The sequence below is a fragment of the Mus pahari genome, chromosome 16, assembly GCF_900095145.1.
Source record: "Mus pahari chromosome 16, PAHARI_EIJ_v1.1, whole genome shotgun sequence".
NCBI classification, from domain to species: domain Eukaryota; kingdom Metazoa; phylum Chordata; class Mammalia; order Rodentia; family Muridae; genus Mus; species Mus pahari.
In genome coordinates this window covers 50,111,652-50,129,661 of record NC_034605.1, presented here as the reverse complement: position 1 = coordinate 50,129,661, position 18,010 = coordinate 50,111,652, and the positions used below count along the sequence as shown (strand labels likewise).

At 44.3% G+C, this 18,010-nt stretch overlaps 1 protein-coding gene across 2 annotated transcripts in view; it reads right to left on the bottom strand.

Moving 5' to 3' along the window:
* Nucleotides 1-18,010, bottom strand: part of Rnf144b (ring finger protein 144B) — a 129,967-nt gene that overhangs the window by 7,258 nt on the left and 104,699 nt on the right. For both annotated transcript variants that reach the window (XM_021215826.2, XM_021215825.2), the window contains exons 4-6: nucleotides 12,941-13,001; nucleotides 4,051-4,249; nucleotides 1,956-2,100 (exon numbers count right to left, since the gene is read on the bottom strand). In XM_021215826.2, the coding sequence (XP_021071485.1) occupies nucleotides 1,956-2,100; nucleotides 4,051-4,249; nucleotides 12,941-13,001 (405 nt within the window). The remainder of the gene's footprint in view (nucleotides 1-1,955; nucleotides 2,101-4,050; nucleotides 4,250-12,940; nucleotides 13,002-18,010) is intronic.

Here is an 18,010-nt window from a genome sequence, read left to right as displayed (position 1 = left end):
AATAAATAAATAAATCTTTAAAAGAAGAAGAAGAAGAAGAAGAAGAAGAAGAAGAAGAAGAAGAAGAAGAAGAAGAAGAAGAAGAAGAAGAAGAAGAAGACCAAGCCACTTTCCCCCACGATGTCCTTAACACCTCACCTTACTTTCAGCTGAGGCACCAGTAGGCATTCCATTCTGTAATGAACCTTCATTACCAGCACCGTGTAAGATACTATAGCAGACCAAACAAACCACTGGCTGAATGAAATACAACTGTCCGGCAAAACCAAGAGCTGATGAGAAGACACCAGTGTAAGTGTGGCCTGCTGGTTGACACAAGCTAGAGTCATCAGAGGAGGGATCCTCAATTGAGAAAATGCCTTTGTAGAATCTGGCTGTAGGTAAGCCTGTGGGGGCATTTTCTTAATTAGTGATTGATCATGGGAAGGACCAGCCCTTGATGGGGTGGCAGTCCTGCATTCTATGAGAAAGCAGGCTGAGCAAGCCATGAGGAGCAAGCCAGTAAGTAAGCAGGCAGCACCCTTCCATGGCTTCTGCATCAGCTCCTGGCTCCAGATCCCTGTCCCTCTTGAATTCCTGCCCTGACTTCGTCTGATGATGGATTATGATGTGGGAGAGTAAGCTGAATAAACCCTTTCCTCCCTCTCCGAATGTCTGTGGTGTTTCATCATAGCAATAGAAACCCTACCTAAGACAAGTGTGACTGAGGTCTTACACCAATATGGACACACATTATAGCTTCAGACAGGAGTAAACAGCTTGGGCTAACTCAAACTTTAAAAGATTGAGACTGGAGGACACCCTTGTCACCCACCCTCCCACAGCTGAGATCAGTGTTCGACTTGGCAGAATTTGGGAAGACACACTCTTGGGTGGGGAGGGAGACTAAGCAACAGACAGGTGTCAGGATCTAGTAGTAAGTGGCGAGGCAGCCGGACTTCCTTGTCACACCAGCCCCTGGAACAGCCTTTCTGATGGCAATAGGCAGAATGCCCCCTTGGAGACACATGTGGCTGAGTCTCCAGTTACTACCTGCATGTGTCACTATGTGAAGGACCTTGACATAGGGGAGATTATCCTTGGTGGTCGCACTGGCTCCCATCTCATTTCATGGTTCTTTATCGAGAGGAAATGCTGCCTGCCTGTGGTCAGCAGGAATGAGGACAACGAGGAGCTCAGAGAGATGTGATGGGCCTAGTGACGCAAGCAACCTCATCTCTATGAGATAGAGGAGCAAAGATGTGGATTCCCATCTAGCATCTCCAGACAGCATTCCATTCCTGTCGGGATCATGATCCAGTGATATTATATATATATATATATATATATATATATATATATATATATATATATATATATATATATATATATATATATATATATATATATATATATATATATATATATATATATATATATATATATAAATCAGGCTTCTAAGATACAGACATAGAAACTAATTCTCTGTTGTTTTAGGCCAGAAAGTTTGTGACCATTTGTTGCAATAACAGTATAAAGCAAACACTCAGATAGCTATTTACACAATAGAGATAATTTCCTCTAGAGCATAGAAATGTCCTACAAACATTTCAGACAAAAATACGTCTGAAAGCTAAGACAGAACACAGAGATTTCATGGTGTCTGAAGTAGCAACAGGGATGGGTTGTGACTCGGCAGCACAGTGCTCACCCAGCAGGCACAATGATTGGGTCCAAGGCCCATGAAACCAACGAAAACAAAGGGGAGGAGGAAGTGAACAGAGGTTAGAGAAACAGGGAGGGGAGAAGAAGGACAGGGGCGGGTCAGGAAGGACAAATTGGGCTTAGGGGATCTCACTGAGAAAAACAAATTCCTTTTGCAGGATAGTAAGAGGCCCCATTGCTAAAGGGAAGGACTGTGTGGCTGGCTCAGACACAGCAAAGGCAATGACGAGCCCCTTCCACGGAGAACTCACGTCCAGGTTCTGCAGACAGTACCAGCAGAACGTGTGCTTGCAGTTCTTGCACATCATCTGGGCGCAGCCTTCGTTGCGCTCAATGTAAATGCGGCAAACCGGGCACTGCTTGATGGGGGCGTCCACATCCGTCCCAAAGAGGGCCCTAGGACGAAACAGACAAGACACGTTCAGTCAGGGTCACCTGTGCGATGGCCAGGGCTGTTCGATGGCTAGTTAGTAAATATCTCAGTTTGCCATGTTTAACTAACTCACTTCCAAAGAAAGGAGTAGGAGGCATGGATTATTAGTTGTTCAGAAAGCCCAATAAGAAGGAATTTATTTATTTTGGCTCCTAATGAATTATATAATTACACTTTCTACAGCTGGCTGCTTTTAGTGCTTTGCCAAATTAATACTTCATCCCTAATCACACGGCCTCTGAATAAGAAGTGAATAGAGGGAGCTAGACTGTGAGAAAACGCCAGCTCAGGATCCAAACGAGATGCCGTCCAGGTAACGACCTCACCGCGAAGTACGGGTAGGGGCTGGGATTCAGTTACAGATTCAACACTCAAAGAGATGCCAACAATGACTGAAAGTTGATGAAGAGGCCCGTGTGTGACCACAGCAGAAAGGGACACAGAGCCAAGTGGTTCAAGTCAGGGTAGGAGGGAGTCTGAGTACCCCACTACACACCAGTGACTGGTCATCAAAATTACCACCCAGCACACAGAAGCATCCCCGTTTACAAAATGTAGACCAATCTAGGTCAGATGAGGTGCTGGGAATATCCTTACATAGGAGAGACACCATTTCTGATTTAATATTCTCCTCTGGGCTGGTGAGAAGGTTCAGCAGGTGAAGGAACTTGCTGCCGCCACGCCTGCTGATCTGAGTCCAACCCCTGGGACCCAAATGGAGAAATAAAAACAAAAACAAAAACAAAAACAAAAACAAAAAAAAAACTCTCACAAGTTGTTCTCTGAGCTCTACATATGACTTACGGCACAGGTCTATCTACATGTGTATTCACACACACACATACACACACACACAAACGCATACACAGAGTCAATATAATAAAATATTTAATGCCTTTTTCCCAGTGGGGATGCAGGCTCATAAGAGACTGAATGTCTTACGTGAGGCCACTTGGATGCCAAGAACAGTAGCAGAACTCAGATCACCCTTTCTTCTGAGCCCCTTAAACTTGCTCATGGGGTTGACCACTATGGAAGGCCCTGCCTTAAGTCTGATGGGGACGGCACATGGCAGCACGCGGATCAGAGTCCTCTTTCTTCTGTGCTCCCGTCTGATACCCAGGCAGCGTGACTGTTCCTGAAGACCAGTTCTGCATGCTCTGAGGGCACCGAGTGAGTAAGCCAACTGGCCGGGGAACACTGATTGTTTTGTTCTTGCTCGTGCAGAACAGCCATAGCCTCCAGCGAAGCATGGGACCCAACACGAAGGTCTCCCGCTCTGCTCCTGGCTGCCACCATAAAAACCTTCCATACAAGACGGCACCGGTGGTTGAATTGCTTCTCCACCCGTAACAGGATCTCAGCCCTGGCGCCAAGTTCTCGTAGCATAAAGCATTAGGGAGGAATCTCCCTGTGTTTCCTAAGCATTTAGGTATATATGTCTGTACACTCTGTGGGGTTGGCATATTCGATGAACAGGCCATTCACAGCCGTCTTATTTTCTAAACAGGAAGGGTGGGCTACACCAGTGTAGGTTGAACATGGCTATATATATATATATATATATATATATATATATATATATATATATAAATGTGTGTGTACATATACATACATACATACACACACACATACATACATACATACATACATACATATGGGAACTACAGATCTTGGTGCCTTTCTATCCCAAGGGAATGGATTCAACATGATCTGGAAAGTGCCCTTAGGATAAAGAGCTAGAATTCCTTTCAGGCATCCTGTACTGGTTAATGACTGTGACCACCTTACTTGTTCTTCTCGGGGTATTTCTACAGTGAATGTCTAAAAGCCATTTAATTCCTCCTCACAGCAGCTTATGCTGGGTTTGAAAAGAACACTGGGAACAGCCCCAGACACACCTCCTCCCTTACCCATGCTCTGGCATCGCAGACTGGTTGTCTCTACAGGAGGACTCCTCGTGCCAAGCATCCTTGCAACATGAGCAGAATTTCAGGTGGCAAGAAGGGCACTCCACCAACACTGGCTGGCCTGGGTCTCCGGCTGCGATATGGCACACGGTCTGGCAGTCTGCGACAGGACACCATGTCCGGAGGGGGTCCATGTGAACCTCTGAAACATAAAGGAAGAAACTGTGAGGGGCTTTCTCCAATCTGAGCATTAAAGTTTCTCTCCTTCCCCTCCATTAATCTGTTGTTTTTTGTTTTTGTTTTTTAATAGACCAACAAGTATGGAAATAATAGCAGCAAGGGAGTGGCCATTTCCATGATTGACAGTCTTCTTGATGGGTCCGAGCCTGTTATCCCGTCCAGAGCATAAGGTCATCCCTGCCATATTCTCAAGGTAAGAACCAAGAGAACAGGTCACCACCGACTTTATGAATGGGTAAGGATGGTCTTTAACCAAAAACTACAACTTGCCTTTGAGCACTCAAAATGGGCAAAAAAAATCTTACTTCTTCAGTGATGAACTAGGTAGCATCTTGGGAGAAAGGTTGACTTGAAGAGGGTCAAAGCAGGAGAACAAAGGCACTCTACACATGAGGATACCTGCTCTGGGCTCGGAGCTATAGCTCATACTGTGGGGGGTTTTAAAATCAGGATTCAGAGAGTGCAGGGTCAAACAGAACCCAGTTTGGCTTAGCTAGAAGGTCAGATTTAAGCAGTTTGCTGTCTTACTAGTGAACAAGACAGGGAGTATATATGAAGGGCTCACAGCTCTTGAAACAGAGGCATTCACAGAGCACAACAATGATAGCCAGTCGTGTGACAGTGTCTGGAACCATGTGGCACACAGAAGGACAGGTAAGATTGGCAGGTGGACAGCCAGCCACCTGTTGAAGTATTTATGTCTCTCTTCATTTTCCCATTTCTTGCTCAATAAAATATTCCATTTTTTTCTTCTTGTACTATGCCCTATGAGGAGACTTACAAGACCACCAGAGGGGAGCAGTAGCCTTACTTTCTCTGAATGGATGTATTTTACAAACTCCTTATTCGTGATGTTCCTCTCTAAACCTCTAAGGTTAATGTCAATCTGTTATAATCACTCTAATCAGTTGTAATACCAGGAAAAGTTGTAATGTGTTTCTTATCAAAGAGTTGTTTCAGGCATCCAAAGTGGTACAATGGAACTAGAAATGATAAACTCGGGGACAGTTAAGGATTCTGATGAATTAGAACCAAGTGTGATTGCTACCCACGGTCTAACACAAACACCAGGAAGGAATCTGAGTCACAGGAAAACAGGGATTTCAACTTCCCCACTAGGTAGTACACCCTTAACAGACTGCCATCAGATAGGTCCTCCCATTCATCCTGAGATGCACCTACGGTGCATGTTCGTACTTCATTCATTACAAGTCATGTCTGGGGCTTTTCTTGGTGTGACTGATTAATTGTTTTGGTTAGTATGGGGAAGAGACGTGTCCTAGGCAGCCGTAGCCCCATACTGGGCAAGACCCCAGTCTTATTCTTCAAGGATGGCTTCCGTAGCTTAAATATGATCAAAAGTAGAGATACTAGGAGACAGATTTTTTTTTTAGCTCCACCTAAAACCAAAACTGGCCATTCTAGCCAATTCTCCCAGTTCCCTCGTCTCAGTCTCCTTGAATCTTATCAAATCAAGTCTGCCGGGACAGCCTGGAGAGTCTTGGGCTGTACTTTCCCAGACATCCGGCAGTGAAGGCTTGGAATGAGATGTGATTCCAACCAATGGGAAGGTAAGGAGAGACCTTACCTGACCACAGGGCTTCTAGGACAAGGCCTGGTCCCCGATGCCATTCGTCTGCCTTCTTTTGTCCACAGGGATGTGAAGTTAAGGCACTGGGACAGGCACAAGGATCTGGGGACTCTCAGGAAAAGCTAAGCCATTTAAACATTTGAGTGGTGAGATCAGTCAAAGCCATCATCACGGCCTACCCATGGGCTTCGCGTACGTACATGGTAGTAGGGAGATGTCCTGGGTGTTCAAGCTATTTTCAGACATTCCATTCCTTGTCACTGAAAGCGTATTAACCGATAAGGCTGCTTCCAGTGACAGCGAGCAAGTAACCAGGACTGTAGGATTGTTTCTCCCACAGGGCAGACTTTACTGAGAGGATTAAAGAGACATGACACATGTGATCCTAGAAGATTTTCCTACACCAGTAGTTTTATCTCTACGTACAGCACATGGAAAATGTGCAATCCAATTGTAGATAAAAACATATACTGTTCTGTAGAAACCTTGTATACCACAACACAAATGCATAGTCTTTTTTTAAAAGTTAATATACTAAGTCAGATATATGAGATTTTTTAATGTAGTTGCGCAGATAATATATAGTCATATAGTTGAGCACTGCTTATATTTTTTCAAAAATATATGGTAAATTTATAAAATAATAATAGGTGTATTCAACAGAAAGACAAGATTACAGAATAGTATAAATGAGTTGTATTTATAAAACTATGTATATAGAGGCATACTTGGACTGCTTCCAGAAGACTGTTGAAGGTAACAGCTTGCCCCGGATGAAGGTCAAGGGCTAGGTGAAAAGGAACAGGTTTTCTTTATTGTTGATATGGATTTTAAAAGTTACACTTATTTACTGTGTACTGGGATCGTGCGCATGCCATGGCATGCTTTCTCAGAGGGCACTGGGTAGGAGCTGGTCCTCTACTTCCACAGCTCGAGACCCAGGGACTGAGCTCTTTGGGCATGCTCCACACGATTATTTTTTAAAGGCACAGACACCACTTGTGTCAGTTCTTAAGTTATTTTCGGTCGGGTGTGGTGGCGCACGCCTATAATCCCAGCACTCGGGAGGCAGAGTCAGGCAGATTTCTGAGTTTGAGGCCAGCCTGGTCTACAAAGTGAGTTCCAGGACAGCCAGGGCTATACGGAGAAATCCTGTCTCAAAAAACAAACCAACAAAGTTATTTCTGGAAGCTGGGCGCAGCAACTCACACTTGTAACCCCCCCACCACTCGGAAGTGAGGTGCCACTCAGACGGGCGACCTTCTTCCTAATATAAAAACAAGCTACTACACCTAGAACTCTGCTCTCAAAAACCATCACTTGGTTTTTACTTCCTAGGTCACCCTACCCGTGCCATAGCGGGTAAGGAAGCGTGGAACACCCAGGGAGTAAGGGGACTAAAGAGTTTTATCTCTTACAATCCAACCGCCACAGCCAGGTCTCTAACAGAGGCAAATGAAAGATGTTTTTGAATGAAAGAAAAAGGGTTTGGGTACCTCTGGGTTGGAGAGCACAGAGGACATTTAAGTGGTTCTTATAGCTAGCCTCCAGTATTCTTCCCAGCGAAGGCCCCATAGCGTGAAAGCACGCTTTCTGGTCTTTCAACAGGATAATTACTAATTTGGTAAGAATTACTAGAGACAAACTTTGAGGCCGCTGTGCTTTTGAGAACCATCTGACACTGAACACACATTAGCCTTGTTCTTACGGTTGTTCATAACCGAACATTTTTAATAACCACACTTAAGCCCCTTTTTTGGTTGGAGTCACGAACGAGCGGCAAACCTACAAGTGCTTTTGATCGGTTTCTGAAGTTCCCTAAATGGTGCACATGTAAAGTTAACCCACCCTAGAAATCAGTCAGACTTCATAAAAACAGAAGACAAACCCAGAGCTGAAGGTGACTGAGGGGCAGAAGGGGGGGGGGTGTCCTACCTCTTAAAAAAAAAAAAAAAAAGTAACAGTTTAACACAGCACATATTTCCTTGGAAATGATATGGTCAAGATGAACATCATTTTCCAAAACACATTAAACACAGCAGGCTCCAGCAGCCTAAAGCCAAATTCCTCATCCCCCCACCCCAACCCCCCCTCCCAGTGACATTAAATTCTTTGAAAGGAAACCTACAAATATATACTTTTTATTGTGGTGTTTTTCAAGTAAGGGACTGAAAAATCAATTTAATGAGTTGTAAGCACGTATTTGCATGTGGGAACGTCTGCATTCCTCAGGGTAGATACCAAGGTCCTTAAAGGCTTAAGTCCTTTACATAAAGGGATGCGGTATTTGTACGCTTTCCCATCATCCCCAGCTTCCTTAAAACACAGCCTACGGTGACATATGGATAGCTGTTATGTTATTTAGGGGATGGTGGAAGATGAGCATCAGTACAGCAGCAATTTTTAAAAAAAAAATACATTTCCAATGTGAGGTTGTCTAAATCTATGGATGCAGGAACCACAGATGAAGAGGGCTGGTTGTAAAACTTATTTCTTATTCTGGGTTACTGATAACTGGGAAAATGCAGTGACTTCCACAAGTTTGGGGCTCTGTGATCATGTAAAGTATTTACAAATTTGTGAAACCGGAACTGTATTTTGAGAGACTCACAGGCAATACTCCTAAAGAAATGACAATTCCCTCCCTTGGCTCCTCCTAACCAGAGGCACCTGCCCGCCCCATCTCCCCTCTGATCCTCAGCTCTGGACCTTCTCTCCTGTCACCTGTGAGGGAGGGTCACAGCTGTGCACATCAGTCTGCTAGCCCACGTGCACTGGTAACCCGGGATAAGAAATACATTTTAGAGTACATAGGCTCTGCAGCCACAGATGCAGCCCATCCAGCATCCTGCAGTGAGCTCTGCTGCTCCTGCTTGCAAGGATTCACATGTACAGTGGTGTGTGCTCCCTCCCCTACATCAGCCCTCTCCCTTCAAACTTAAATCCACATGCAAGATGGTTCATCAGGCAGGGGCACTGGCTATGTGCAGCACCAGGCTGGTGACTTGATGCTGATCACTGGAGTCCACATACAGGCGGAAGCAGAGACCAGCTCCACAGTTTTTTGGTTTTTTTGTTTTTCCCTCTGACTGTCATACGTGCATTGGCATGCAAGATTCTCCCCTCACATCATGTACCCAACAATGCAATAAAAATAAATAAGTAAATTTAAAAGACATGCAAATAGGAGCAGACTGGTTGGGTTCCGTGGGAAAAGGCGTGGTTAGGAGGACAAGGGGAGGGATACGATCCAAGTATATTATTACATAAATGTATATTATATAAATGTATGAATGTGTGAGTGGATGAGTAGTTGCTACGTTCATATACCTAGAACATAAGAATTTAGACAAAGAGCAGCACCCCCAAATAATGACTTTGAAACTTTACGATGAACATGACACAGTGTGCATTAGCTAATTAATTAATGTAACATGCTTCATCACAGAGGCCAAGTCACAGACTCAGACTGCAGTTTGCTTCTGCAAAGGAGCTGAAGGGAAGCCCCACGGCTATTTATCTTAAGACACTGCCCGTTCAGGCAATTGTGCAAAGCCAGGCTATTTCAGACTGCTCTACTTCTGCATTCTGACAATTATTAGGAAATCGAAACAGCCTGCGACACTGAAAAGTGCCAGGGCATCTAAGAATTAGATCTGACCCAGACGACTGTTTTCAGCTCTCAAAAGCTGGATCCAATCAAGCTCAGCACTGGGGAAGGGAGTAAAAGGGGAAAAGAGAAGAGAACAAACAAAACAAAACAGAATCGCCAACCCTTGTTTTTCCGACATGACAACCAGTGACATTTGACATGTGCCATATGCAATTTGTTTTCATTCTTTTGCATACTTTCTTAACCAACCAGAGTGGCTCGCCTGCCACTCTCTGCCATTGTTCATCTACCCCAAAAGAGACACCACAGGAATTTTTATTATTGTGGGAAACACCACACCTCCAATTTAATTTAATTACCAGCTGACATATATATCAAGCTGTATTAACTTCTATGACCTGATGCATTTTTAATTATGCCAAAGTTAATTTGCCTTCGGTATCTCAAAGTAGAGGAGTCTGCCGCAGACAGTTAAGATGCCATTAAACTAAAGTAATCAAAATTAACATCTGCTACAGTCAATATAATCCATATAGCCAGAGTAGCCACCATCAAACAGATTGCTCACAAGAGTCTTGGAAAGACTCAAAGATTTTCAAATTTGGAATAACATCTAAAGTCAGTTACTCTAGCACTGTTACAAGACCCCCAAAATGTTGTGTAACTCATGCTTGGTAAGTTTAACATGAGCCCCTAAGTTATAGCTGACTATCCAAAAGAAATCATAATATTAAATACATTTTGGTTGCTACTGCCTTCATAAGATTTCTTTCTCTTTAATATGGCCATGTTGGGCATCCTACCTAGGTGAGTCCTATCTCCTGGAGGATGTCTAGAGAAAGGAGGAGCCATGACCAGAGTAAGGGGAACCTGTACTAAAGGAGATGGATAAGGTGCATTGTGTGGAATTTTCAGAGTTTCTATACAACACCCTAGAACCTAGGAAACTAAGGATGGAACCTTCCAGAAAAAAGATGTGAAGTAAGATGAAGAGAAAGTGGGCGGAGCTGTTCTGCTTGGGCCACTGTTGGGGTACAGGACACGTGACCCCAAGGAAAGAGTGTGCCTGCCAAGAAGGGCTGTGAAGGATACAGCAGACCATCCTTATCGAAGAGATGGACTGATGCTTGAGGAAGTGTCCGGAACTGTAAAAAATTATGCAACTTAAGCTTTTCATAAGTGAGACACTTATGAAACCCATGTGATCTTAGCCGAACCTCAGTTTCCTCTTTTATGAGATGAGAATCAAATCCATTGTCAATGCAAGAGATCTACAGTGGGGCAGTAAGTAGAGAAAAATAAAGTCTATGCATAAATAAAACTATTTGATCAACTTATCATGGATGAACACAGAGAGAGGCAGCACCGCCTATAGAGACGCCCTGGCTACAAAACCTGCCTAACCTTTTGTAATTGGACAGACTGCACTACCATGTGGTATGAAGGTGTCACCAGTCTTAACGAGAGCTGAACACTGGGGGACTCAAAAAGTCCTACGCAGCCAAACAGCACAGGGGAAAGAGTATAATCTGTTCATTATTCTCCAAGTGCGCCTCACTCAAAAGGTTACTAACTCTACTTGGATGCAAAGACCTATTTGGCCAGCTAACTAAAGAGTGTTCTGTTTCCATTAACAATGTGACAATCGTTACACCCATGGCAATATGAAAATGCTCCCTAAAGAGTGTTATGATGGGGCTGGTGAGATGGCTCAGAGGGTAAGAGCACCCGACTGCTCTTCTGAAGGTCCTGAGTTCAAATCCCAGAAACCACATGGTGGCTCACAACCATCCGTAACAAGATCTGACTCCCTCTTCTGGAGTGTCTGAAGACAGCTACAGTGTACTTACATATAATAAATAAATAAATCTTTAAAAAAAAAAAAAGAGTGTTATGATGATGTCATTTCAGGAAAGGGGGACAGGAGAGGAACAGAGTGCAGTGTAAAGGTGATTGGGGTTTTTATTATCAATAACAGTATGACAGAGGAAAAGGTCATGAGACGTGGCTTATAGTAATATCATCCTTGTCTCACTCCAGCTCTTGGTCACTATGTTTAAAATCAACCAAAACTACACATTCATCAGGAGAACCAATCCACAGAGTGTTTTAACTTTGGGAGCCATTGCCACTTGTCTAATATTGAGTTGTTATACCCCCCACATGTAAACGATAAGACGTGAGCCTGCTACAGAGGGATGGGTAGTGTAGTAGTTAGAGTGGGTGGTGGTAGAGAAAAGAAATGCTATTATGTGTGCCACAAGAAAAAAAATCCGCTTGATATACCAGCCTTGTGAGTTTAGTTGGGTGATCCACCCATGACAGAGGGACAAAAAGGCCCAGAGTTCATAGACCGAAGGACCAAGGCAGGTTTTAGCTGAAGGGGGTGAATGGCATCCCCCTGCCTCAGGCCTCCCTTGACACCCCTCTTCATGGTCCCAGTGGTTTTCTTCCTTGTTTCCCTAAACACATCACCTTTCAGGGGACTTGGGAAAAGCAAAGGAGACGATGGTGATGTCCCTAGCAAGCACCGAGCATTGACAGATAGACGCTCTGCCCTCCGCACTTGAGGCACGGGGACAACTCCACAGCAAGACACTGCTCCTCAGACACTCTATGTTTCTTTCTGACTAGGGCTGACTACGCTCGGCAAGACTATAGCAGGCCTATGCGGGACGCCTCGAGAACTAAAAAGATACAGTTTTCCGTTCAAGACTGTTCTAAGGGTGGGAGTGGGGGAATGGCGTCCAGTTTTCCATTCAAGACTGTTCTAAGGGTGGGAGTAGGGGAATGGTGTCCTCGAAAAGGCCTGTCAGAGACAAAAGGAATGAAAACACTCCCTCCAGATAGATGTGCTCCGTAGGGAGAGAGGCTGCAAACATCACTCCACGGCCAAAGTCAGAAAGACAAACCAGTTTCTGCGCTCTGTAAATTCTATTAGAATAGCACATATCCAAACGCTTGGGTATCACCATGACTACAAACGCGGTATCAGAAGGCGGGGCATCGAATACTTTATCACGAGGACCAATAGCAATGCTTCGGCTGGTCAATGTTTGAAAACTGATCTTCAGGAATGAGAAAAACAATGATAAAAAGCCGATTTTGAGAGGTTATTTTCCTTTTCTATTAAGAAACCAGCTCACTTTCAGAATACCTTTCTGGACCCAGTCCAGATTAAAAATAAAAATACAAAATAACCAACATAATGAAAATTCACTTCCTGCTAGTCTGCATTTTCTGGTTCACACATCCCCCTCCCCGGCAAGCTGTGGCTGGGACAGTTGACATCGCTGTTGGGACATGTGCCAATGGCTGTTTCCACTCCTTGCAGTCCCCTTGTGGTTCTGTCGACAGCCCACAGCAGCCTTGATCTTTCATGAAGCTCGTGCAAAGACGGTCTGTGTCAAAGCCACGTTCCCCACCGGCATAAACAGAAGAATGTGTACCTCGTTCAAACTTGAGCCGCCGATACAGCTGAAAGTCATCCAGAGGCACCAAACAGGCGATCTGAAACAGAGACCGCGAGAGATGAGATCCTGGCCAGCAGAGGGTCCCGAGTCGCCAGCCCTTTCCCACAGCTTTCTCCGACTTGGCCTCTACACCCTCTCTCCGTGTGGTCTGGAGGCCATTACCTCGACTTGATCATGCAGCAATCTGCACACCGCCCCCCTCAGGGATGAAGTTCCCTGACTGCCTCCATCCCTTGGTCAGCAGCTACTGACCACATTTTGATATTTGGGTCTCTCACATTATTTGTGTCAGGTATGGAAAGGTCTTTCCTTCTCTACATTCATGGGAGAAAAAAACAAAAAAAAACAAAAAAACCAGAAACTTTCAAAAGACCACTTTGGATCCGAGGTCAAGCAGGCAGTGCCTCAGCAATTGCGCCAACTCTGTACGTAGGGCTGGCATGCTCTGTGTGATACCAACTTTGGTACTGACTAAGGTCACTTCACTTACACCACACTGACACGTGATGCGGTAGCATCGGGAGCCTGTCTTATGACATTCCTTGTGACTAGCGTCCCGTGTCCTCTTCAGAACCAGAGGGTTCCTAGTAAACAATGATGACTCCTGCTAACAAAGACACTTCTCATGAAACATCCTGCCATCTCAAAGTCAGAGGGAGGAAATGCCAACTGCTCTTAGAATTCTAACATTGTTAGTGCCACTGATCGTGATGTGTAACTATATTGATGTTACCCACTTACAAATGAGAGGTGGAACAACTGGATTTCAGCCTCCCAGAAATTCAATGAGCTAATGTGGGCCCCTCCTCTTAGCCTTGATAATTCCAGCAGGAAACTATTAAGCTACTATGAACATACATTATTATATACATTATGCAAAATATAGTACATATGTGTATATAGTATAAACCATAGATACAATTTTGTTGCAAAATACATTTAAATAAAAACACTTTTGCAACTGACAAAACAAAGCCTGCTTTGAGAAAACCATAGTGAGCTGATGTTATAACTAAAATTGCATTTAATAAATACAATAAATAATTTTTTGAGGCAGGGTTTCAGTGTGTCACCCTGGCTGTCCTGGAACTCTCTCTGCAGGCCAGGCTGAGAGATTCACCTGCCTCTGGCTCCCAAGGAATCCACAAACCACTGCCCAGTATACAATATATTTTCAAAGTAAATTCAAAATCAAATTATGTACCTCAAAAGCAGACTCAACCTGTTTCTTTCACAAATCAGTCAGTCCAAGTTAACAAAAAAATGAATTAAAGATCACAAGATAAGCAAGTTTAGTCTCCCTCAGACCAAACTAAGTTTGGTAAATTCAATCCATTCTGAAGACATTCCCCTTCAAACTTTCTTTTACAAAATTGAAAATAAAAATGTATTTTCATTGGGGAACCTTATGTAAAAATCCCTTAGTAAGAAAAAAAATGGGACCAATTTCACGCTGTGTGTATTTCGCTATAGTTCTGTTAAAAGTATGATTGGATGTGAGCAACATGGAGCACTAAATTTGTTCATCTACTATAGTACCATTCAGAACAAACAAACAAACGAAACCCTCCCCTGAAGGTCAAAGGCATCCTGAGTAAGATTCAGAGCCGGAGAGAACAGGCCCAGGCAGCAGGCAGCAGGAAGCAGAGCTCAGTGCTTGACCTTGTCAGTGATGGTTAGGTGAAGAGGGTGAATGACCCAATGCTCAAGGTGGTACTCCCTTGCCCGATTTCCAGTCTCCTCTTCTCTAATGCCATTGAGATCAAAGATTCTATAAGCCATGAGGACAACTCACCCCGACCCAAAATATTCTGTGGACCAATATACACCTTTTAAAAAACCCATCAGAGGCAGCTCCTAATAATGCCGGTTTCTTCCCAGTGAGGCACAGTTCATATAATAGCTAAGCCACATAATGTTTATGGAAGACAAGCAAATGGGAGATCAAATGTTTTAGGAACGAATCATATGTCAATGAGAAAAGGGACAGAAAGTGACACAGTAAGAGGTACTGACAACAGGGTTGGAGGGTTATTTTAAATTAGAAAGACAGATTTCGTCAGAGTAGCGCTCTATGGCCAACAGGAAAGGCATAAGTCTCTAACGGGTGTGTGTGTGTGTGTGTGTGTGTGTGTGTGTGTGTGTAATAGAGTTTGAATTCCCCATTTATCATTTCATGAGTCAAATATTTATTAGAATTAGGTCAACTTTCCCACTGCAGCTGCAGTCACTGAGTTGTCGATGCTCACTCTTCTCCTTCAGGAATACAGCCACTGTCAGAGGCTCGCTCATCTCTTTACCAACTCTGCCTCTCAGATTCGTATCTTCTCAACGTGCCTGCTGACAGCCTGCCATGGGCTTGATGTCTGGGTATGCAGAAGGGGTGCTTTTGTTTGTTTGTTAGTTTGTTTTAAAAATAGTACATTATCTAAAGTATTTATTTCCAGTTCCACCATTATTTGGGGCTAAGCCATAATTGTGCATAGTTTCCATTTGCACAATTATAAAATGTAAATAAATTCTGTTCAGATGAGTTCTGGAAGGTTCCATATGGCTACAGGTAAGAGGGCTACAGCGGGTGTTTGAGGGTGTTCACAGGTGTTTGAAAACTGTCTCACAGCTAGCCTGGCAACCCCAGGAAATATATGAGATTATAAAGGGCTATCTCACTCTCTGCCTTTAGCCACTTTTTTGCCCAACAATGATATTCAAAATTGTCCAAAATCACACTACAATGCTCTTTTGAAATTTTTTCTTCAGACTTAAGACATGTCATAAAAGTCAGGTGAGGACTTCCTGCACGCTGCTCTCTCAACTTCTCCTTAAAGAGAACCTCGTATCAAAACCGCCATTATTTATTAAAAGAATACAATTGAAATTGGTATAATACAACTGAATCCTTGCCAGGACTTATTAAGATTTCACACATCCTCCTGCTAATGCCTTCTCCCAGTCTGGTACCCAACCCAAACCACAGCCCTCTGTCTAGCTGCAAGGTCTCCTGGGCCCTTGGTGACAGGTGACAGTTTATCTTTCCCTCTCCTTCTCTTCATATGTTTGAAATGTACGGGCCAGTGGCCTGCGTGCTATTCTTCAACTTTGGTTACCCTCATGCCTTCTCGTGATTAGATTCAGGTTGTGACTTTTTTTTTTTTTTTGCAGGGGGGTGGGGATATCAGGTGTGACTTGGGGGCCCTCAGGAGGTACATGGGGTGGGTCGGCCACATGTGTGTGGATGCCTAATGAGACCAGAGGGGGTCAGAGCATTATCTCAACAGGTTTTGTGTGAGGAGTTTTACCTGACTTTAAAGTACAAGATCATGAGTTCTAGTCCCACACCGGGACTGTGGAGTGGTGACTGTGGATTATCCTACGATGGCTTGGGACCAAAGGCTAGTGAGGCCACTCCAGAAGTCTGTATCTAGCTGTCCTGTAGGGAGCTAGATACTGTCTAAAGCAGATATTTGGACTGACCAGATTGAGGAACTTGGGGGCAGGAGGAGAATCAGAAAGTGTGTCAAGGGTGAGCCATGTGGCTTCTACCATGAGGAAGCCCAGCTTATCCTCTGCATGTGTGCTAAGGTGAAGGAAAGGGTGCCGGCACATGTGGAAGTCACGCACAGGCTGACTGGACATCTCTAAGCGGCCGAGAAGAAATGGGGAGCGAAACACAGCTTTCTTTATCACTGTTTGCCATGACCGTAGTACAGAAACAAGCACCCCACCCACATTAACCCGAACCTTGTTTTAAAAAAAAATTTACAGAAGGAAGGGAAGGAGGAGAGGGGACAGGAGGGGAGAGGGGACCCCACTCATCACAAATATCTACACCGAGAGTAATAGGTGTGACCCCCCCAAGAAATATGGGCCATGCAGCATATATTCTTTTTAATGAGAACATTAAAATGGCATAGCTTAAAATTTTTAAGTTAAGGACAGGCTTCACGGCGCGCCACCTATTGGTTTGTAAAGTCAGGCCAATAGGAAAGAGAAGCCAAGACTTTTTTCAGGTCTAGCCCTTTAAATCGGCTGCTTTAAAAAAAAAAAAAGTAAAGAGCCAGGTTGACCAGCCAGTAGACTACAGAGAGGAGTACAATTGGCAGTGAGTGGATCACTATTACCCAGGGAGCAAGGTCTGCGCCGCTTCTGTGGTGCCGTGACTTGCAAAAATGGAAGCAGGAAAGCCCACTTGTTATACCAGGTATAATCACAATGACATGGAAACTAGTGATGTCTTCTGCCTCAATCCAAAAAAGCATGGTCGCCTCCTCCTAATAGAGCAGAAAGGGCACCCACCCTTCATCGGAGTGTCACCAACACCTAAATACTAGAGGCCAAATCCTGGATGGAAAGCACCAGAGGGCATCAAAGCAGGACCAAGATCGCTTCTCAATTTCCTCCGAGGCCAACCTCTGGGTTAAACACTCCTGTGTGCAGCTGAGAAGGATTCAACCAAAGAGCGGCTTAGCTCTCTCTCCTAGGCAGCTTTGAAAGAGCATAGAGATTTTTATCTCCCACTTACATGGGGGCTTTAAATACATCTAAAAATGAGGTTTTAAATGTGTTCAAAAATAAATTTCAGCTGGGATTCTCAAAAATATCTCTTCGCTCTGCTTTGGCAGAGTCCCCTGTACCCTTCCTCCCACCTCCAGAATTTAGCTTTTCTTCAGCAGGCACACATGACAATAGATGGGTATTAGAGACACAGTCCTTCCCTTCCTGTTTGTGCCCCAACCTCCCAGTCGTGGGAGGAGTTTCCCTAGCCTGTCCTGGGCACCTTCACTTTCCCCTTTCCTCCTTCCCACCATGGAAATGGGAGGGACGGGGTATGGGGGGGTGGTGGTTAAAGGAGCGATGGGGAGGGCAGCCCTGAAGAACGCCAGGGCTCTACAGAGACAGCGGCCTCTTCCAAAGTCACCTTAAATAAACACATCATCTGGGGAAAAACTGTATTTATTTTGCACATGTAACCTCGGAGTCCTTAATTCTTCTCCTCCTTCTCCTCCTCCTCCTCCTCCTTCTCCTCCTCTTCCTCCTCCTCCTCCT